The sequence below is a fragment of the Chelon labrosus genome (assembly GCF_963514085.1).
Source record: "Chelon labrosus genome assembly, chromosome: 15".
Taxonomy (NCBI): Eukaryota; Metazoa; Chordata; class Actinopteri; order Mugiliformes; family Mugilidae; genus Chelon; species Chelon labrosus.
In genome coordinates this window covers 23866207-23882882 of record NC_140348.1, presented here as the reverse complement: position 1 = coordinate 23882882, position 16676 = coordinate 23866207, and the positions used below count along the sequence as shown (strand labels likewise).

Genomic DNA, 16676 nt, shown 5'->3' with positions numbered 1-16676 from the left:
TGGCGTGTCGCTTTGTGCCTTGAATTTTGAATAAATCACCAGCAAAGTACCCTTCACATCATCACACCTCCTTCTCACTGGTTCACAGTGGGAACCACACATGTAGAAACCACCCACTCACCTTGACACACGGCAGGTGGAGGCAAGACTCCCACCGGTCTAATGTCCACTCCTTGTGCTTTTTTTCCTTGTTCTACCTCAGTCGTGGTTTCTTCGCAGCATTACCCGTTTCCGCAAAGTCTGAACGGCTTATGTTGAGATGTTTCTGCCACTTGAACCCCGTGAAGCATTTGTGCGTGCTCTAATCTGAGGTGCTGTTTAATTTGTGGTTTCTGCAGCAGAGGCAACTGTAATGAACTCCTCCTCTGCAGCAGAGCTAACTCTTGGTCTTCCTTTCCTCATCAGAGACAGTTTGATTGGAGAGTTTGACGGGTTTTCATGGCTGTGTTTGAGGAGACGTTCAAAGTTCTTGAGATTTTCTGGACTGACCGACCTTCATGTATTTAAATAATATTTCTATTTTCCCGGTTGAGTGGTTTTTGCCATGACCGGGATTAGAGCCGCAGTCTAATACGACCAGTCACTGTAGAGAACTGTTTACCAGCCCTACGTACGCGTGTTTAACTACTTTTACGGAGCAACCTCGAGTGGACATTTGAGGAACTGCATTTTAGCATTTAAAGAAGAATTACCGTTTTTTACAACCTGGACCTTATTTCTAGCATAAAATACGATCGTTTACTCACCCATATAACTTTCGTGTCATTTGGAGTCGTTTGGACGATATTTAGTTCCGTGTATATCCATATAGTGGGAGTGACTGGGGCACCGAAACGCAGCCTCTAAATAATACATTATCTGCCACGAAACTTGTTCATTTCATCAATATTTTGTTATGTTACACTAGTGCCATTCCTGTTGAGTCTGGAGTTACCTGTTATCATCATCCGGGTCTGTAGATTGACCTACTAACCTCTGACCTGGATGATGTCATCTCTGAGCGCCGTGCGCACCCCGCGCAGCTTGTAATTTGCTACTACTTGTTTTTTGCAACATGGCTGAATATTTTTCCGATTCTGAGGTTGTGGACGACGACTTGTTTATGATGGACGTCCTTACCGTTTTGACCTAGAGTATATGGATGAGGAGCTCGTGGAAAGGAGGATGTGGAGGCAGAGAGAGGAACAGCTGGCCAAAGAACAACAAACCGCTGCACGTTTAATAAGGTCCAGGTTGTAAAAACGGTAATTCCCCTTAAAGCACGGTGATTATACCTCCTTGGGGCACTGACGCCGTAACCTACGTACGTGGCTTACGCCGGTGCGCTCGTCAGTCTGTAAAAACACCACGTGGACGCTAGTCGGTGCGGTGTCTTATTTTATCAAATTGGGTTTTTATTGCGCCTGAAGTTAGTATGAAAGGATAAAAATACAAATGGACCTAAGTCTGGCACATTAAAAGGGTAAATTCTTGTTGTTAATTTAGGTTTCTGCAGTGCTTTAACAAACTGAATTTGGTGCAGCATACTACCGTAAAAATGATACTACCCCCTGTTCAGGAAGGAATTTATTTTCTATGGGGAGGTATTGCCTTAAATACAGTATGTGTGATCACACTTCAATAAAAATAAGCAGGGTATTTTGTATGATACCAGCGGCTAGCATGCCTGTACAGTAAGTCTCTCTTTATCCTCTCCACTCTAGCACAGAGTTGTTTGTTTTGACTGCTGAGGTTATTCACAATAGCTGAGAGAAGAAAAGAAAAAATGGATGCTGGGAATTGGCTCACCTCCTATCTAAAAATATGCAGTTTTGACAGGCACTGACAGAGCGGATACCGAGGCAAACCTGAGCTGCATTGTTATCCCACAGATGCCCAGGCTCTCCTTGTACACAGAATCCATGAGTAATGCAGCAGGTAATAATAATCATTTGTACACAAGTTTGTGTGTGTGCTGACGTCCTCTTCATTATCATTTGCTTTTAGCATCCGCATACTGAAAAGAGTATCTGTTGTACCCGAGGCTACAAAGACGAAATTAGGAAGGAAGCCGAAAAATCGTAGCATTATATAATGGCAAATAAGCCATTTTAAAAAAAACAACTTAAATGAGCTCTTTCATCATCAAAGGGACTAATGTTCTTTAAACAGACGCAATGACATCTCGAATACCACCTTCATCCTCACAGCCCCTAAATCCCACTTCTTAACGCGGCATAATGCTTTAATGTTGAGCTTATAAACCATCCCTGGGATCTAAATATGAAAGCTAATGCAGATTAATTATCTAATCTGAAGGACGGTAATTTGAAATGGTTCTTCAGTGTTCTCTAACTTGTGAGTTCCTTAATGTTTTTACTTTTCTTTTCAGTGGTGGTAGATTTATTCAGACCCTTTTACTTAAATATTGAAGACTTTCATCTAAATAAATGCCACATGTAATAACTTATATATCTTACAAATTACAAATATTAAATATGTCTGATATCTTATACATTATTTATATAATCCTGTAGTTTCTTACATATAGTCATATACTGTCTTTAACTGATTTATTGTACATGTTATTACACTTTTTATATTACCACATATCATATCCCTATTTATTTATATATATATATATATATATATATATATATTCTAGTACACAGTATGTATATCATTATATATCTTATATGTACCTGTATATATATTGTATATTTTATATATATTTTGTATATAATGTATATATATCTTCATATATGTTATTCTTTATTTATATTTTTATATATTTATACATTCTACCTCACTATACTTACTATAGTATACACTATACTTATTTTTATATTATTACTATACTATACTTATTTTTTATTTTTACCCTTTTTGCTGGCTGTAATTCCTCCTATCTATCTATCTATCTATACAAACAGATATCTGTATATAAATGAAGAAGGCTGAATATCATCAGACGATGAGTTCTGAAATTGCCACTAATGCAAACTGAACATTACCTGCTGCTGCAGCTTCACGTTCAACTGGCAAAACACCAGCAGACTTCTATTATGAAGCTGACACAAAATGCAGCAGGTTTGATGGTGAGCTAGCGGGCAAACGCTGTCATTGTTGGGATGTTTTGACAGCAGATCGGTTTGAAATATTGAAAAGAGTAATGGAGTAGGAAGGAGCAGCCACAGTGAGCTGTTATGCCAGATTCATGTTTCTGGGTCAGATCTACGTAAAGTCCACGTTGTAGCCTACGCCGCTGCAAACCTGCTTGTACTTGTGTGCCGGAGTGTCAGCTCAGCAAAAACACCAGTCGGCGGCTGTACTTGGATTCTCTTTGTACTTCAAACGACGACGACTGGAACTGAGCAGCTTGTGATGGAGCTGAAGTTAATAAACGTTGGACAGCAGTTACTTTTACTGAAATCAATGCAACGCAGAAAAGAGACACGCAAGCAGACGGTGTGTAGGAGGCAAAAGTAAAGTTCATTTTCTGTTTGTACGGTCATGGAGAGACCGGGACAAGGAAAGAAATTCCAGACCAATCACAGCTGTTGTGGTCTGCGTCGACATATAGTATAGTAACATTTCTGTGGAGCTGCAGCTCGGGGTACAGCGTAGGGTGCAGAGCTACGTCTGATGCAGAAGAATAAATCCAGCTTTAGATGAAAAGCTGCAGGCGGCGGACGGGCTGCACATGTACAGCTTCCAACCAACAACTCCTTTCTCTGTGCAATGCTGTTCCAAGACTCATGTGGTGTGCAGCATTAAATCTGACCATAGTTGCCCAAAGAATGATGGAAAAATGATTCCCTGACTTCTATAACAACAATAGTTTACTTTGCTGCACTCAAAAACTGTGACCTGTAGCATTAAATGGCATTTTGGCACCTATGACTGACATAGATCATAATGAAATATTAATCTCTTATTTGGACATCTGAAGTGGAAATCCCTCTTAACAACAGGCCCCAAGTACAGGTACAGTTATCTGTGAAGACAGGTTGAATATCTTGGAATATAAAACTCAAAGCTGTTGATAATGTGGCGTAAATGTATTTTCCAAACTACTGCAGAACAAGAGGAGAGGATGCAGACTGCGTCACTTACAGATTGCGAATCCTTGCTGTTGTCTCGAGACCTGTTCTTGGCCAGCCTCTTTTTCTTCTTGTGAAGGGGACGCGACTCCAGGATCATTTCCTCCAGCTCGAAGGTGGGGTCGCAGTGGAGGCGACCTTTCTGCAGGAGGAAGATGCACGCGAGATAATTACAAACGCCAGCGAAAGCAAGTCCAGGACGAAATAATGAATCGGCCACAGATTTGAAAGGCACAGAGTGAACTGCACACACGGACACGCTCGTGTGCACACGGGAATGGCTTCGTTAAGTGCATGTGTGCACATCATATAGTGAGACACCATAAAGAAGCCGCCTTTCGTTTCCTTTGCATAATTTGGTTGTCACACATCATGCCTGACGTCTAAGCGATTTACACTAACATTAGGAACAAATCCGGCCTCCATCTTCTTCTCGTACACGGCGTCCCAGTTGACATCAGCGAGGTAGGGGGATGTCTGCATGTCAGACAGGCTGGAGAAACGATGCTCTGGGTTCACTGTCAGCAACTGGAAGTAAAGAACACACACACACGTACAAAAATATCACTGACAACACCTTCACAACTTCCTTCCTCACTCACAGACACGCTCTTCTATCTTGAAGATGAGATAAACTTTCCTATTTGATACTGAAGACTTTTTCTAAAGCAAACTCAACAGACAATAGCTAATGTTTCATTAGCTTTACAAAGCTGGAGCATTTACTTTAAAGGGGAATTACTTTTTTTTTTACAACCTGGACCTTATTTCTGGCATAAAATACGAGCGTTTACTCACCCATATAACTTTGATGTAATTTGGAGTCGTTCAACGGGGAATAGCACTAGCGTATCATAACAAAATATTGGTGAAATGAATGAGTTTCGTGGCAGATAATGCGTTATTTAGAGGCTGCGTTTCGGTGCCCCATTCACTCCCACTATATGGATATACGTGGATCGAAATATCGCCCGAATGACTCTAAATGACACCAAAGTTATATGGCTGAGTAAACGCTTGTATTTTATGCCAGAAATAAGGTCCGGGTTGTAAAAAATGGTTATCCCCCTTTAAGTAAGTTTTTTAGCAGAACTACCTTAACCTTGTGAAACTGCTAAATTGTACACAGTTTTACAAGCTAACACCAATAGAAGACCAACTTAACTATCTTTATTTGAACTTTATTTATTTATTTTTTTCATATTCACTCACCCACCCACTGAATTTTTTACAGTACAACATTGGTCTGGATTCGCTCCGTTGGGAACTGATTATGCTCCTGCAAAAATCTGCCCAGCCTATCAAATCATTTGGGGCGGGGCTTCATGCAGTGATGGGCAGAAGCGTAACAGCGGCGTAGTCATACACGTCATCGGAGCGTTGTGGAGTTGAATTTATTCACAACAAAATGGCTCTGATTGTTTGCAGGTCTTTCTGATGGTGCAGTATTTAAAATCCAAATGACGTTTAACCAGTCTCATATTCTAATTAAAGAATTAAGTCTGGCTACTACAGGCTAGTATTTTATATTATATATTCTACATTCATTTTTTTATTTTTTTTATAAAAAATAGAAATGAAATAAATCAAAAAACTACAGTTAAACTTGCCTTAATATTTGTAAATTAACTTTCCCTGCACTAATGTTAGCAGTGCTAGCTAGCTAGCTCCTCTTTTTTCTCTACATGCTGTTGTCTTTCTTTTCTGAGGAACATCTATAAGTTTAGAGGTCTGCCAAAATAACTAATAATTAGCCAGATGAGGTTTTCTGCTGCCCTAACTTCATTTGAGGTTAAAAAAAACCCAAGTGCAAGCTAGCTACTTAGCCGATCAGGTAGCTGGTGCAGACTTGTTATGCTAAAGTAACGCACAGGTGAGTTACTGTGTCAGACATTGTCCCTTATCATAGCAGGGACAGGCTCAGCTCCATCAATCATGCCAATAAACCATGAAAGTGAGCCAGCATGCACAAAACCTGGACCCTAACAGCCGTTCATCAGCTTTGAATCTGAATTTTTGCACCAAAACCACATATATAAGGGTATTTATTTGTTTCTGGGGAGGAAAACAAAAAGCTGGCGCTGGTGTTTTTAATGGAATGCCATCTGCTTCACTTTTCACCAGAGGCTAAAAGCTGTAAATGATAATGGGACGGGGCTTTTGTTGTCATGTTAACCGTGTTTCCTGTGCTTTGTTTTTCCCCCTCCTCTTCCTTTGGTCACAGGCTGATTCAGGTTCCTCCTGCAGGGCCGGTTAGCTCTGTCTCGTTGGAGTGCAGACACGGTAATCGATCAGCAGCAGAGCGGAAGAGACCATCGCTCTGTCCAGAACACTCAATCACTCAGACACAGAGCACATGCACGCACTCATGCTCACACCTAAACTCTGCCAAAAAAACGTCCTCCTCTACGAGCCACAGCTTTTCACACTCAGAAATCTCAAAATCTGAAGAAATACCGCCTGTAGGGGAAGGTGATAATTTGCTTTCTGTACAGTTACCCTTTTTTTTGTTGTTGTTGTTGACACAAAGCTGACTATTATTCCAGAAAAAAAAAAATAGCCCGATTCAAGGAAAAGTGTGGAGGAGATTTATTTCCATTTGACGCAAAGGGAATTATCTCATCCAAGTGGCCTATTTTCCCTTGTAAGAAGAAAAAAAATACATTTCCAGCCTGAATATTAGGTTAAATTAGTTGTTATGATGAATATTAACACACACACAGATACACACATCGTCTCTGGTCCCACCCACTTGCTCTTTTTCTGTGCTTCCATCCTTCAGATTCCCATCTGTCGTATTTTTTTCTCTCGCCTCTTTGCCCTGAGGGTCTCGGCTCATCCTCCATCCCTCCACCCATCCAAGCTCAAGTCCCTCCACAGTACCTGCATCCTCGTCCAGCCTCTTCCTCAGTATGTACCCCCGCTGTCACCTCTATAGCCCCCACCCTTTCTAGGGAAGACCATCTGCGCCCACTCAGCCAAGTCAATTTAAATGTAACTTGAGCATATATATAATATATATATATATATATATGCTGCTTGGCATCTATGCTGCTTAATCTTTTTATTTATGTTTTTTTTTTCTCCGACATAACACAATCTTTTAGAGCAGAGACTCCTCACTCGTCTGGATTTAAAACTTGGCCAGACCAGATTTTTTTTGTGGGGTGAGTGGAGTTTCTTGGGTCCATGAAATAAAATTACTGTTTGTGCTATACATCACTTACAAGCCACCAAACAATGTAATGTATTTTGCAGTTATTTCTTGGAAATGACTCAAAAACAATGATGACTCATCCTGCACTTGGGCGCGAAATTTTCATGCCCCTCCTAGAAATGACATTACGGTAATTAGAGACAGAAGATGTTGTGAATCTGTGTATTTTGCAGATTGAATAATAAATAAAAAACTGTATAATATCTACAGTATGCTCAGGATTAACTAATCACACTTGTGCACATTGTGATCATTTGATCGTTTTCATTTTGTAATTAACTGAATGATCATTTAGTCTATAAGATGTCAGTAAATAGTGGAAATAAGAGGGAAGACACACACTGAATGAGAGGCATAGTTAAAAAAACATTAAATATAGTTCATTAAATCTAAGCAGTTCTCATTTCCTTCGCGAAGCACGACCACATCAAAATGACTAATGATCATTTTATCTCTCAGCGGGAGATCATTCCTGGGATTTCATTCCTCAAGGTAAATTCAGCTACTGCGAATATGAAAAATCTAAAAGTGAGCAACGTCCCCTTGTGTCCCGCTCACCTTCCTCAAAAGGGAAACCAGATCCTTTGGCCAGGCTGGGCTGTACTGGACACTGACGGTACTGAAGAGCTGAATCAGGGATTCCACTGAGTTACTGGCGTGGATGTCATAGGGCCTCTGGCATTGAGACAGGGTCACAAAAAAGACAAATAGCAAGTTTAGTATGATAAAGTGGAGTGGTGTTCATTTTTTGCAGTTTAAAAACTAAAATTCCCATCATGCCTCACCCATCCACGCAGCACTTCGAAGGCTGTCACCCCTAGTGACCACCAGTCTACTTCAAAGGCGTAGCCGGTCCCTCCGCTTATAAAAGACTGGAAGATCTCTGGGGCTGAAAGGAGAGGCGGACAAGCCACTCAGGTATGAAGGAAAAAGCTGCGCTGTGCGCTCCCTTGCTGCTCGTTCTCGCAAAGAATCACAAGACGAGCTTTGCCACCGACTTTCACACGAATAGATCTGCCGTTTTCACATTTAATTCACTCAAGTGTCGAGGGTGTAAGAAAAGAAGTAGTCAGTCAGGAATCTGCAGATATCAGAGTCTGGCACCTTCTAGCATCAGTACCTTCCTGTACTATTAGCTTGTCAAGATGCTTACAATTAATTCTGGCTGACCTGTAATATATATCACAGAGGTTATTATTACTTAACGGAAACAAGTTTGTTCAAATATACCAGTCTCTAACTAAATTCAAATTCCTGCCTATCAGACTGTTAAGCCCAGAATACAACAACCCTTTTTTCTTCTAATACTCTTCTTCATGCACAAGAGGGCACAAATAATTCGTTGGACACGTTTTGGAAAGCAAAGTTACCCATGTAGGGCTTGGTTCCAGCTAAGGCTGTGGCTCTCTCCCCATCCTTTATTATCGTCGCTATGTTGAAGTCCGTGAGGTGAGCGTGACCTGAATAAAACACAGAAGACATCGAAAATGGTTCAAGCAATGGCTCCCGTCGCTTAAAAAAACAAAAAGGAACTGAAATTAAGGACAGAAATATCACGTTTTGGTCAACTGGATGAATTTGGACTCTGGTTACTTTCTGGGTCTGTCAGATGACCCTGACTCCTCTGACTTTGTTACTGATGTGACTCATCAGTAGGCCACAGGGTCATCTTTGTTTGTTGCACTCGTCACGACGGACTCAGACCCTGACTGCTGTCACTATAATGTGTCTCTGAAAGATTACATTCTTAAAAACATGTTTAAACTGAATTCAAACAACACGCTACAGGCATTATTTACTGTACGTACAATGGAAGAAGTCACAAACTACACACACGTAAAAACAGCATCAGTAACAAACAAGTTTACAAGTGTGATGACACATTTAAGCTTTCAAGTCATTCTAGTTCATTCCATTATAAGGTGCAGCTTTCCTCATTTAAATATTCACTGGTGTGGAGTTTGCCAGTGGTGGGTCTATTTTTAAATATGAGAAGAGAGTTTTAAGGTGGAATGTGCACAACTAGGGGTTGCATAGATCGACTAGTCGCCGATCACGTGACAATAACAGCATGGACGCCTCCTAGAAGACAAGTGAGGAGCCCTGTGGGTCGTTGCAGCAAACTAGCAGCGGTTCATCAAGTGAGTGGAAATACTTCACTAAAGATGAAGCCCATACTACCATGACCTAAAACTAAAGCACTTCTGCAATGCATCGGAAATGGCTAACGCTAACGCTAGCAGAGGAACGGTCCAAATCCTCTGGATAGCAGCCAGTTATCAGAGAGGAGGTGGCTTTTTAACCTGGCTACACTATCCCATCTAACAACAAGCTGTAGAGTACTTCTAAATGTTATTAATGGTGCTGAGTTGCTGCCTGTTTTTATACAGGCTATACATATCTGCAGCTCACAGTATGTAGCACATGAGCTGTCTACTCCTCAGCATATGTATTCAGGTCAAGAATATAGATTTCATTGTTGCAAAGCATTACTTTCTACTGGGTTTTTATTAGTGACGTCATCAGAGACTTGACTTTTAGCACATAACAGTCGACTTTAAAAAACCTGCAACCCCCCAACGCAAAGCAGGAACACGTATGATTCTTCACTGATTCATCTATCACCGCTTATCCTGAATGTCTGAGTGGTAGATACGGCCACTGTCTTTGTGACTGAGGGAGGAAGCCGGAGCATCCAGGAAAAAAACCTATGCAGGCAGAGGAAGAACATTTAAACTCGGCACAGAAAGGCCTCAGCTGTCTGGCGAGTCCAAAACCACAACTTTCTCGCTGTGAGGCGACAGTGCTAATAACTACACCACTGTGCCGTACGGGAAATCAGGAAGCAGTGCTGAATGGATGGCACACAGACATAAACGTCCATGCGTAAAAACAGATAAGAGTCCTCCAAATGGGGAGCTCCACCCCAACGCCCTGCCAGATGGCTCCGCCGACAAGAACAAAGCCACCTGCATTAACTGTCGATGTGAACTGAGCCACCGCCAGAGCACTCAAGTCCCAAACACCACCCACTGGCACGCAACTGATGCAGAGAGCAGAATTCGTCCACTCTCATGTTGTAATAAAAAAAACTAAAAAATAGCCTTTAAGGTACATTTAGAACAGTTATAATTGCGTTAATCACACGTTAACTATCATGAGATTAATAGCAATTACACATTTTTAATCTAAACTATAATCAATCTAATCTTTTATTGTTCATATAAGTTATTTTAAAAAATAGTGGGCCGAACACAAAACCTTGTGGTATCCCTTGCTCATTGAAAGGAGGCTTCCAGCGCTACAGACACCCTGCTTCCTATCGTGACACTCTATTTGATTTTTTATCCCCTCGATTGTTTATCTTCGCTATTCAAGTAAAGCCAGAACAAGAGTGCCATTTGCGCATATATTCATTTTTTTTTTTGTTCATCATTCCTGGGACGCACTCAGACACGAAACAAAAAGTGCACATCCTTACCTTGTTCATCCAGCAGGATATTGTCTGGCTTGACGTCTCTAAAGGAGACAAAAACAAAACCACAAACAGATAAAAAAAGATCCGTCACAACATACAAATACAGATATACTCAGTTAATACATTTGCACAGTCGTAAACATTGAGAATATAAGACAAATGTACTTTTTTCTTTTTAATTATTTCCAGAAAATTTTGTCTCTTCATCTCTAGATTCACTGGACGGCTTTTCCTTTTGTTTTAATCCATAGTTCAACATTTCCATTTCATTTAAGTTTCAAATAATAATAATAAAAAAACAAGTTGCTTGCTGTTACTGACAAGCCAATCATTTTCAGTGAAATCTCAAACACATTAACTGGGCTTGAAGTCCTCATAGACAGTAGTCACCTTGGATTGGATATCTACAGTATGTGTAGATGCGAATGTCTGTAGGAGGCGTTAGTAGGCTGATGTATGTGTGAATTACATGTTGATGCAACATGTTGTGTGTCTGTGTGTGTGTGTGTGTGTGTGTGTGTGTGTGTGTGTCGGCGAGAAAACAAGAATATTCTTACATTCCCAGCCTGAGTGCATGAGAACACAACCATCACTGATCCCTCTGAGGGTTTCCTGAGGTTTGCCTGCACATGCTTTTATTACACTTCTCGATGGACGCATCAAGGTACACACACACACATCTCAACACTCCCCAGCCCGTCGAGCCCTCCACAGGCAATTAACAGCGTGCACACGCATCTTATTTAATTATGCTGCACATCACACCGGCGTGGAGAACACACACAGTCTACAGAGAGCATCAGCACACCCCACAGGACGCATGTGTTTGCTATGGCTATGCAACGCTAAGCTGATGCTAATGCCATCTGCCAAAACTCTTGGAAGGGGTGTGGAGGTGGAGGCTGTGGTGGTGGTGGTGTTAGTGGTAGTGGGGTGGGACTGAACCAGCAGTACAAAGCTGCAGGAAAACACACACACATGTTCGCAGGAGGAATCCTGGCACGAGTCCCCCCTCCCCTCCCCAACGTAAAACACCAGGACATTTTGTTTGAAGCACAGAATTCACTTAACATTTAATTTTTTTTCTGCAGCGAGCACAAGAAACATCGGTCTAACACGGAGTGAATTCTTAATTGGTATCGGAACAAACCTCCTGTGTGATTAACAAGTAGAGCATGTTATAAAAAAAAACAAAGAAGAGAAGAGAAGAGAAGAGAAAAGAAGAGAAAAGCGACTCCACTTCGACTTCCCTTCTCCTCTCAGGACTAATTTTACCTCCTTGGGCATGGTGGCAGCAGCTGACTGTTGCTAGGCGACCAGAGAGACCCTTCTTCCTTCAGTTGGTGCAACAAAATAATTGTATAGTATTCTCCTGTCAAAAACTTACAGGGTGGAACAGCATCGCAGAGCTGGGTGGGGGGGTTGGAGGGAGGAGGCCATGGATACCTACGGATCGGATGGCGCCCCCCAACCAATTGAGAGCAGACACGGTCGCGTCAAAGCCAGAACACACGATGTCAAGAGGGAGGGTGAGAAACACTGAAGTATCTGTCATCTGTTTGTAACGGCAGTTGTGGAATGTACACTATGGACATGGCAACTAGGCGAGGGGGGAGAGAAACACTGGCTACCTGTCTGGTAGAGAGAGATGAGTGACTGACACGTTGGAATTACACATTGCATGCAACTGTTGTGTTATATAATATAAACAGTATGGAGCCTTCATGCCTTTGCCTTACACAAACACAAACAGATGGTGGGAAACCTGTTCTTCAGTATAGCGCATACCGTACGGCGCGGTGCCTGCGTGTACGACCAACGCTTGAATATTGCTTTTCAACATTTGAGCGTAGAAAAGGGAGATCGATACCACTAACTGTCAGTGAGTATTGATTTAGTCGTACCATCGTTGCGAGGCTGATGCACAAAAGCGAGGTGGGATATGTGCAGGCTTGCAGCGTATTAGTAAGGTTAGGTTAGGGTTAGCAAGGCTGTTTATTGACAGGTAACCAGCAGAAAATTTAAAAAGGTGCAAATTTTGCAAACCCTATTTAAAGGGGAACTACTGTTTTTTTACAACCTGAACCTTATTTCTGGCATAAATTACGATCGTTTACTCACCCATATAACTTTGGAGTCATTTGGAGTCGTTTGGACGATATTTAGATCCGCGTATATCCATATAGTGGGAGTGACTGGGGCACCGAAACGCAGCCTCTAAATAACACATTATCTGCCGCAAAACCCGTTCATTTCACCAATATTTTGTTATGATAGTCTGATATGCTGAACTGGAAGGGGAAGAATCCTCCTGCCTATGTTCATTGGATTAGAGAGGTGATGTTGGGAAAAATTAGGTATACAGTGAGTGGGTTGGAGGATAAATATGACGGAACCTGGTCACAGTTCATAACTCATATCAAGAGCCTGCCTTTTGCCTGACTCGTTTTTATTTATTAATTAATTCATTTTTCTTTCTCTTTGACTCAGGACTCTCTTGACTTTTGTAAGAGGTGCTTAACTTATGATGTCAATGTTTTCAATACGGAAAAGTGATAAATATAAAAGTGGAGACACAACTGGCCATTGCAGAAAGTGTCGGGGTCATGTCCCTGGCGTGAAGGATTCCAAAGCTGTTGTTTGAAGAAAGAAATGTAGCCCGACTAACGGTTTTGAACAAGGTTCAGACAGTTTTTCAGCCATCTGTGGCACTAAATCTGCAGTCTGCAGGGATCTCGCTCACTTTCACTTACCCGACTGCACACGTACACACACACACATACACTTTAACTTACTGCTGCGCTCAGCATATCTGGACGAAAAGCTGCGGACAACGAGTCCACTCTGGTTGAAAGTGATGGATGGTACCAATTATGAAAAAAACGGTGCTATCTTTACATATTAAAAGTTATGTAAACAGAAACGGGGATGTACAAATATCTACATGAGGTCAGACCCTGGCTATGTTTATGAACAATATTACTTCAACCTGATTGAAATCATTCTGATTAGAGATTTCAACTTAACCCTTTATAGGTCACTCATTGAAATACTTGGAAATTCTAAATTTCAACCCTACAGTGTTATTGTAGGGCGTAAGAAGACGTTTTTTACAACCTGGACCTTATTTCTGGCGTAAAATATGATCGTTTACTCACCCATATAACTTTGGTGTCATTTGGAGTCGTTCGGACGATCCGCATATTTTTTTATGACCATCTTTTTTATCCGTATAGTGGGAGTGAATGGGGCACTGAAACGCAGCCTCTAAATAACGCATAATCTGCTGCGAAACTTGTTCATTTCGCCAATATTTTGTTTTGATACGCTAGTGCAATTCCCTGTTGAGTCCGGAGTTACCTGTTATCATCATCCGGGGTCTGTAGATTGACCTACAGACCTCTGACCTGGATGATGTCATCTCATATTTTATGCCAGAAATAATATCCAGGTTGTAAAAAAACGGTAATTCCCCTTTAAGTGGTAAGAGCATTTAAACATGTATTTTATACACATTATCACATTAGACAACATTAGGCCTCTTCTTCGTGGTACATAATGAAGCAGTTACGCTCAGCGTTCATGCAGAGGTGGACTTTGCAGACCACATTTGACCTGAGAACGTTGCCTTGATCTTCTCTGATTGGCTGGATGAAAAGTCATGCCTCCTCGTCCCATAAAGGGTTAAATGTTTACACGTCTCGAATCTGCTGTAGTAATTTTGCTACCCCCATGTTTGTGTCCCATCTGGAAACTCGTCACGTGACATGTAGAAAGAATCTATCTATCACAACCAGAGAAACACAATCACATCAAGCTTTATTTTCCTACTGAACGGATTATCAAAAGGTGTACACCAGTGGAAACTTCTTCCAATCGTACCAGTCTGTTCTGATTGACATATACGGTGATAATACATTGGCTGACTTGGCTATTACTGCAATTATCTGTTAAACACCAGAGTCTGTGTATCAACTGAGAAACGGAGCATGAGAAAAAACCTAAAGAAGCTCTGCTTGCATAAAACTCCTTTTGCTTATGAGACGAACTGCACTTTCTATTCATCTTAAATGCTCTTACCACAGACTTAAAGTTTAGTGAACATTTTTTTTCACCGCATTTTTTTTTTTTTGCCACCAGTCTATGAATAAAGCATAACTGGTGCAAAATATAGAAAGCAGAAAGGGTACACTCTGTAGTCAAAGCAACATGACTAACCCTTTATACTATCAGCTGTAGGGAACCATGAACTCCTCTGGATAAATAATATAGCGTCTGCTGACAGTAAGGTCAGCGTGGAAGCAGGTGAGATTAGTCAATAAAGACAGGATGAAGGTGGGCGTAGAGAATATACACCTATATATAGTGAGTCATGCTTACAGCCTAAAAAGAGCTGCATATGATGCTGGTTGAAAAGGCACGGTGACTTTGGATTTCATCTGTAGGAAAAAGGAAATGATGCACTTGCACAAGTCACAATGCAAAGATTAACAGTCAGAGCTTAGCGTTCGAGCCTGTAGGGTGAATAAGAACACTGAGAGATCTCCAATGATGTTCTTGCACATTGGAGAAGCGTAACACGATGAAACAAAAAGTCTTGAGTAGTGAAAGTCTTCTGTTTTTTTGTTTTTTTTTACCATGCAGGAGAAACTCTAGTAGCTGAAGAGACGTCTCTATCTGGTTTAAGAAAATTATGTCATAGACTGTCACGAGTGCATCCGATGCATCTAGACAGTGGATACAGACATTAATGGGTATGTTGTAGAGTTTAATGTGTCCCAAATGACAATGTGAACCAAAAAAAAGCATGCCTGATCCCACACTAATCACAAGTTTCATTTTTTTCTACTGAAAATAAACGTTGTTCATAAACCACAACAAATTAGCACCAGATCTTGAGGTGTTCCTCAAATCTCGGCGGTGTTTGGTAGCATCTCTGAGCTCACTGTTTTGGTTTTATGGTCTGCTGCTCAAATTTACTCAAACTTTTTTGCAAAACAAATTCTCCAGAGCACCAAAAGCCTGAAAGGCAATGGTTGGTGACTTACTTTTGCAGAAGAAGGTGATAAAGAAAAACACAATCATATAAAGTGATGATACATGACGAGAAAAGCAATCATCCAGTGCTTCTTCGACGTTTTTTTTCCATCTATAAAATCATTTTCACTGGGTAATAGTCTTCGTAGGTATCAAACTCATTTTAGTTCGGGCCACAATTTAATCTCAAAAGAGCCGGACCAGTGACATGATAGCGTAACAACCTATAGATAATGACAACTTCAAATTTTTCCCTATGTTTTTAGTGCAAAGAAGAACAACTACATAATAAAAAGTGTTTACATTTAAGGAATTATCCATTTACAAAACATTTTTTGAACAACTTCAAATTTCATAAGAAAAATAAGTGACATTTTGGCGCATTGCTGCCATCTGCAGTTTAGTTCTGGGTCTCGGTGTCATGTTACGTCGCAAAACTTTTAGTAAAACTGTGCGAAACCTTGTGGACAAATTAGGAATAGCAGCTGCAGTTAATACGTTCTGTGTAATTTTTGCACTTTGCAAATTAATCCCGTGTGCCAGATTGGACTCTCTGGCGGCCCACGGGGGCTGTATGTTTGACAGCCCTGCTTTAAACCGACATGAAAAAGAAAACACTATCTGTACCTATGGATGATGTGTTGGCTCTGCAGGTAATCCAGAGCCAGCGTCATCTCACAGAGGTAGAGTTTGACGGCGTCCTCGCTGAACTGGACACTCTGCTGCAGGTGGTAGCGCAGGTCTCCTCCCAGCAGGAGGTCCACCACCATGAACATGTCCTCCTCATCCTGGAACGAGTACCTGGGACCGGGGGGACGACACAGTGCTCAGTCACGGTCACACGCGGCAAGAACACACATGC

At 41.3% G+C, this 16676-nt stretch overlaps 1 protein-coding gene across 2 annotated transcripts in view; it reads right to left on the bottom strand.

The window, feature by feature from the left end:
- Window positions 1-16676, bottom strand: part of stk32c (serine/threonine kinase 32C) — an 88669-nt gene that overhangs the window by 8000 nt on the left and 63993 nt on the right. For both annotated transcript variants that reach the window (XM_084562291.1, XM_084562290.1), the window contains 7 exons: window positions 16442-16615; window positions 10781-10818; window positions 8670-8759; window positions 8085-8188; window positions 7858-7974; window positions 4485-4610; window positions 4096-4224 (listed from right to left, as the gene is read on the bottom strand). In XM_084562291.1, coding sequence (XP_084418417.1) covers window positions 4096-4224; window positions 4485-4610; window positions 7858-7974; window positions 8085-8188; window positions 8670-8759; window positions 10781-10818; window positions 16442-16615 — 778 coding nt within the window. The remainder of the gene's footprint in view (window positions 1-4095; window positions 4225-4484; window positions 4611-7857; window positions 7975-8084; window positions 8189-8669; window positions 8760-10780; window positions 10819-16441; window positions 16616-16676) is intronic.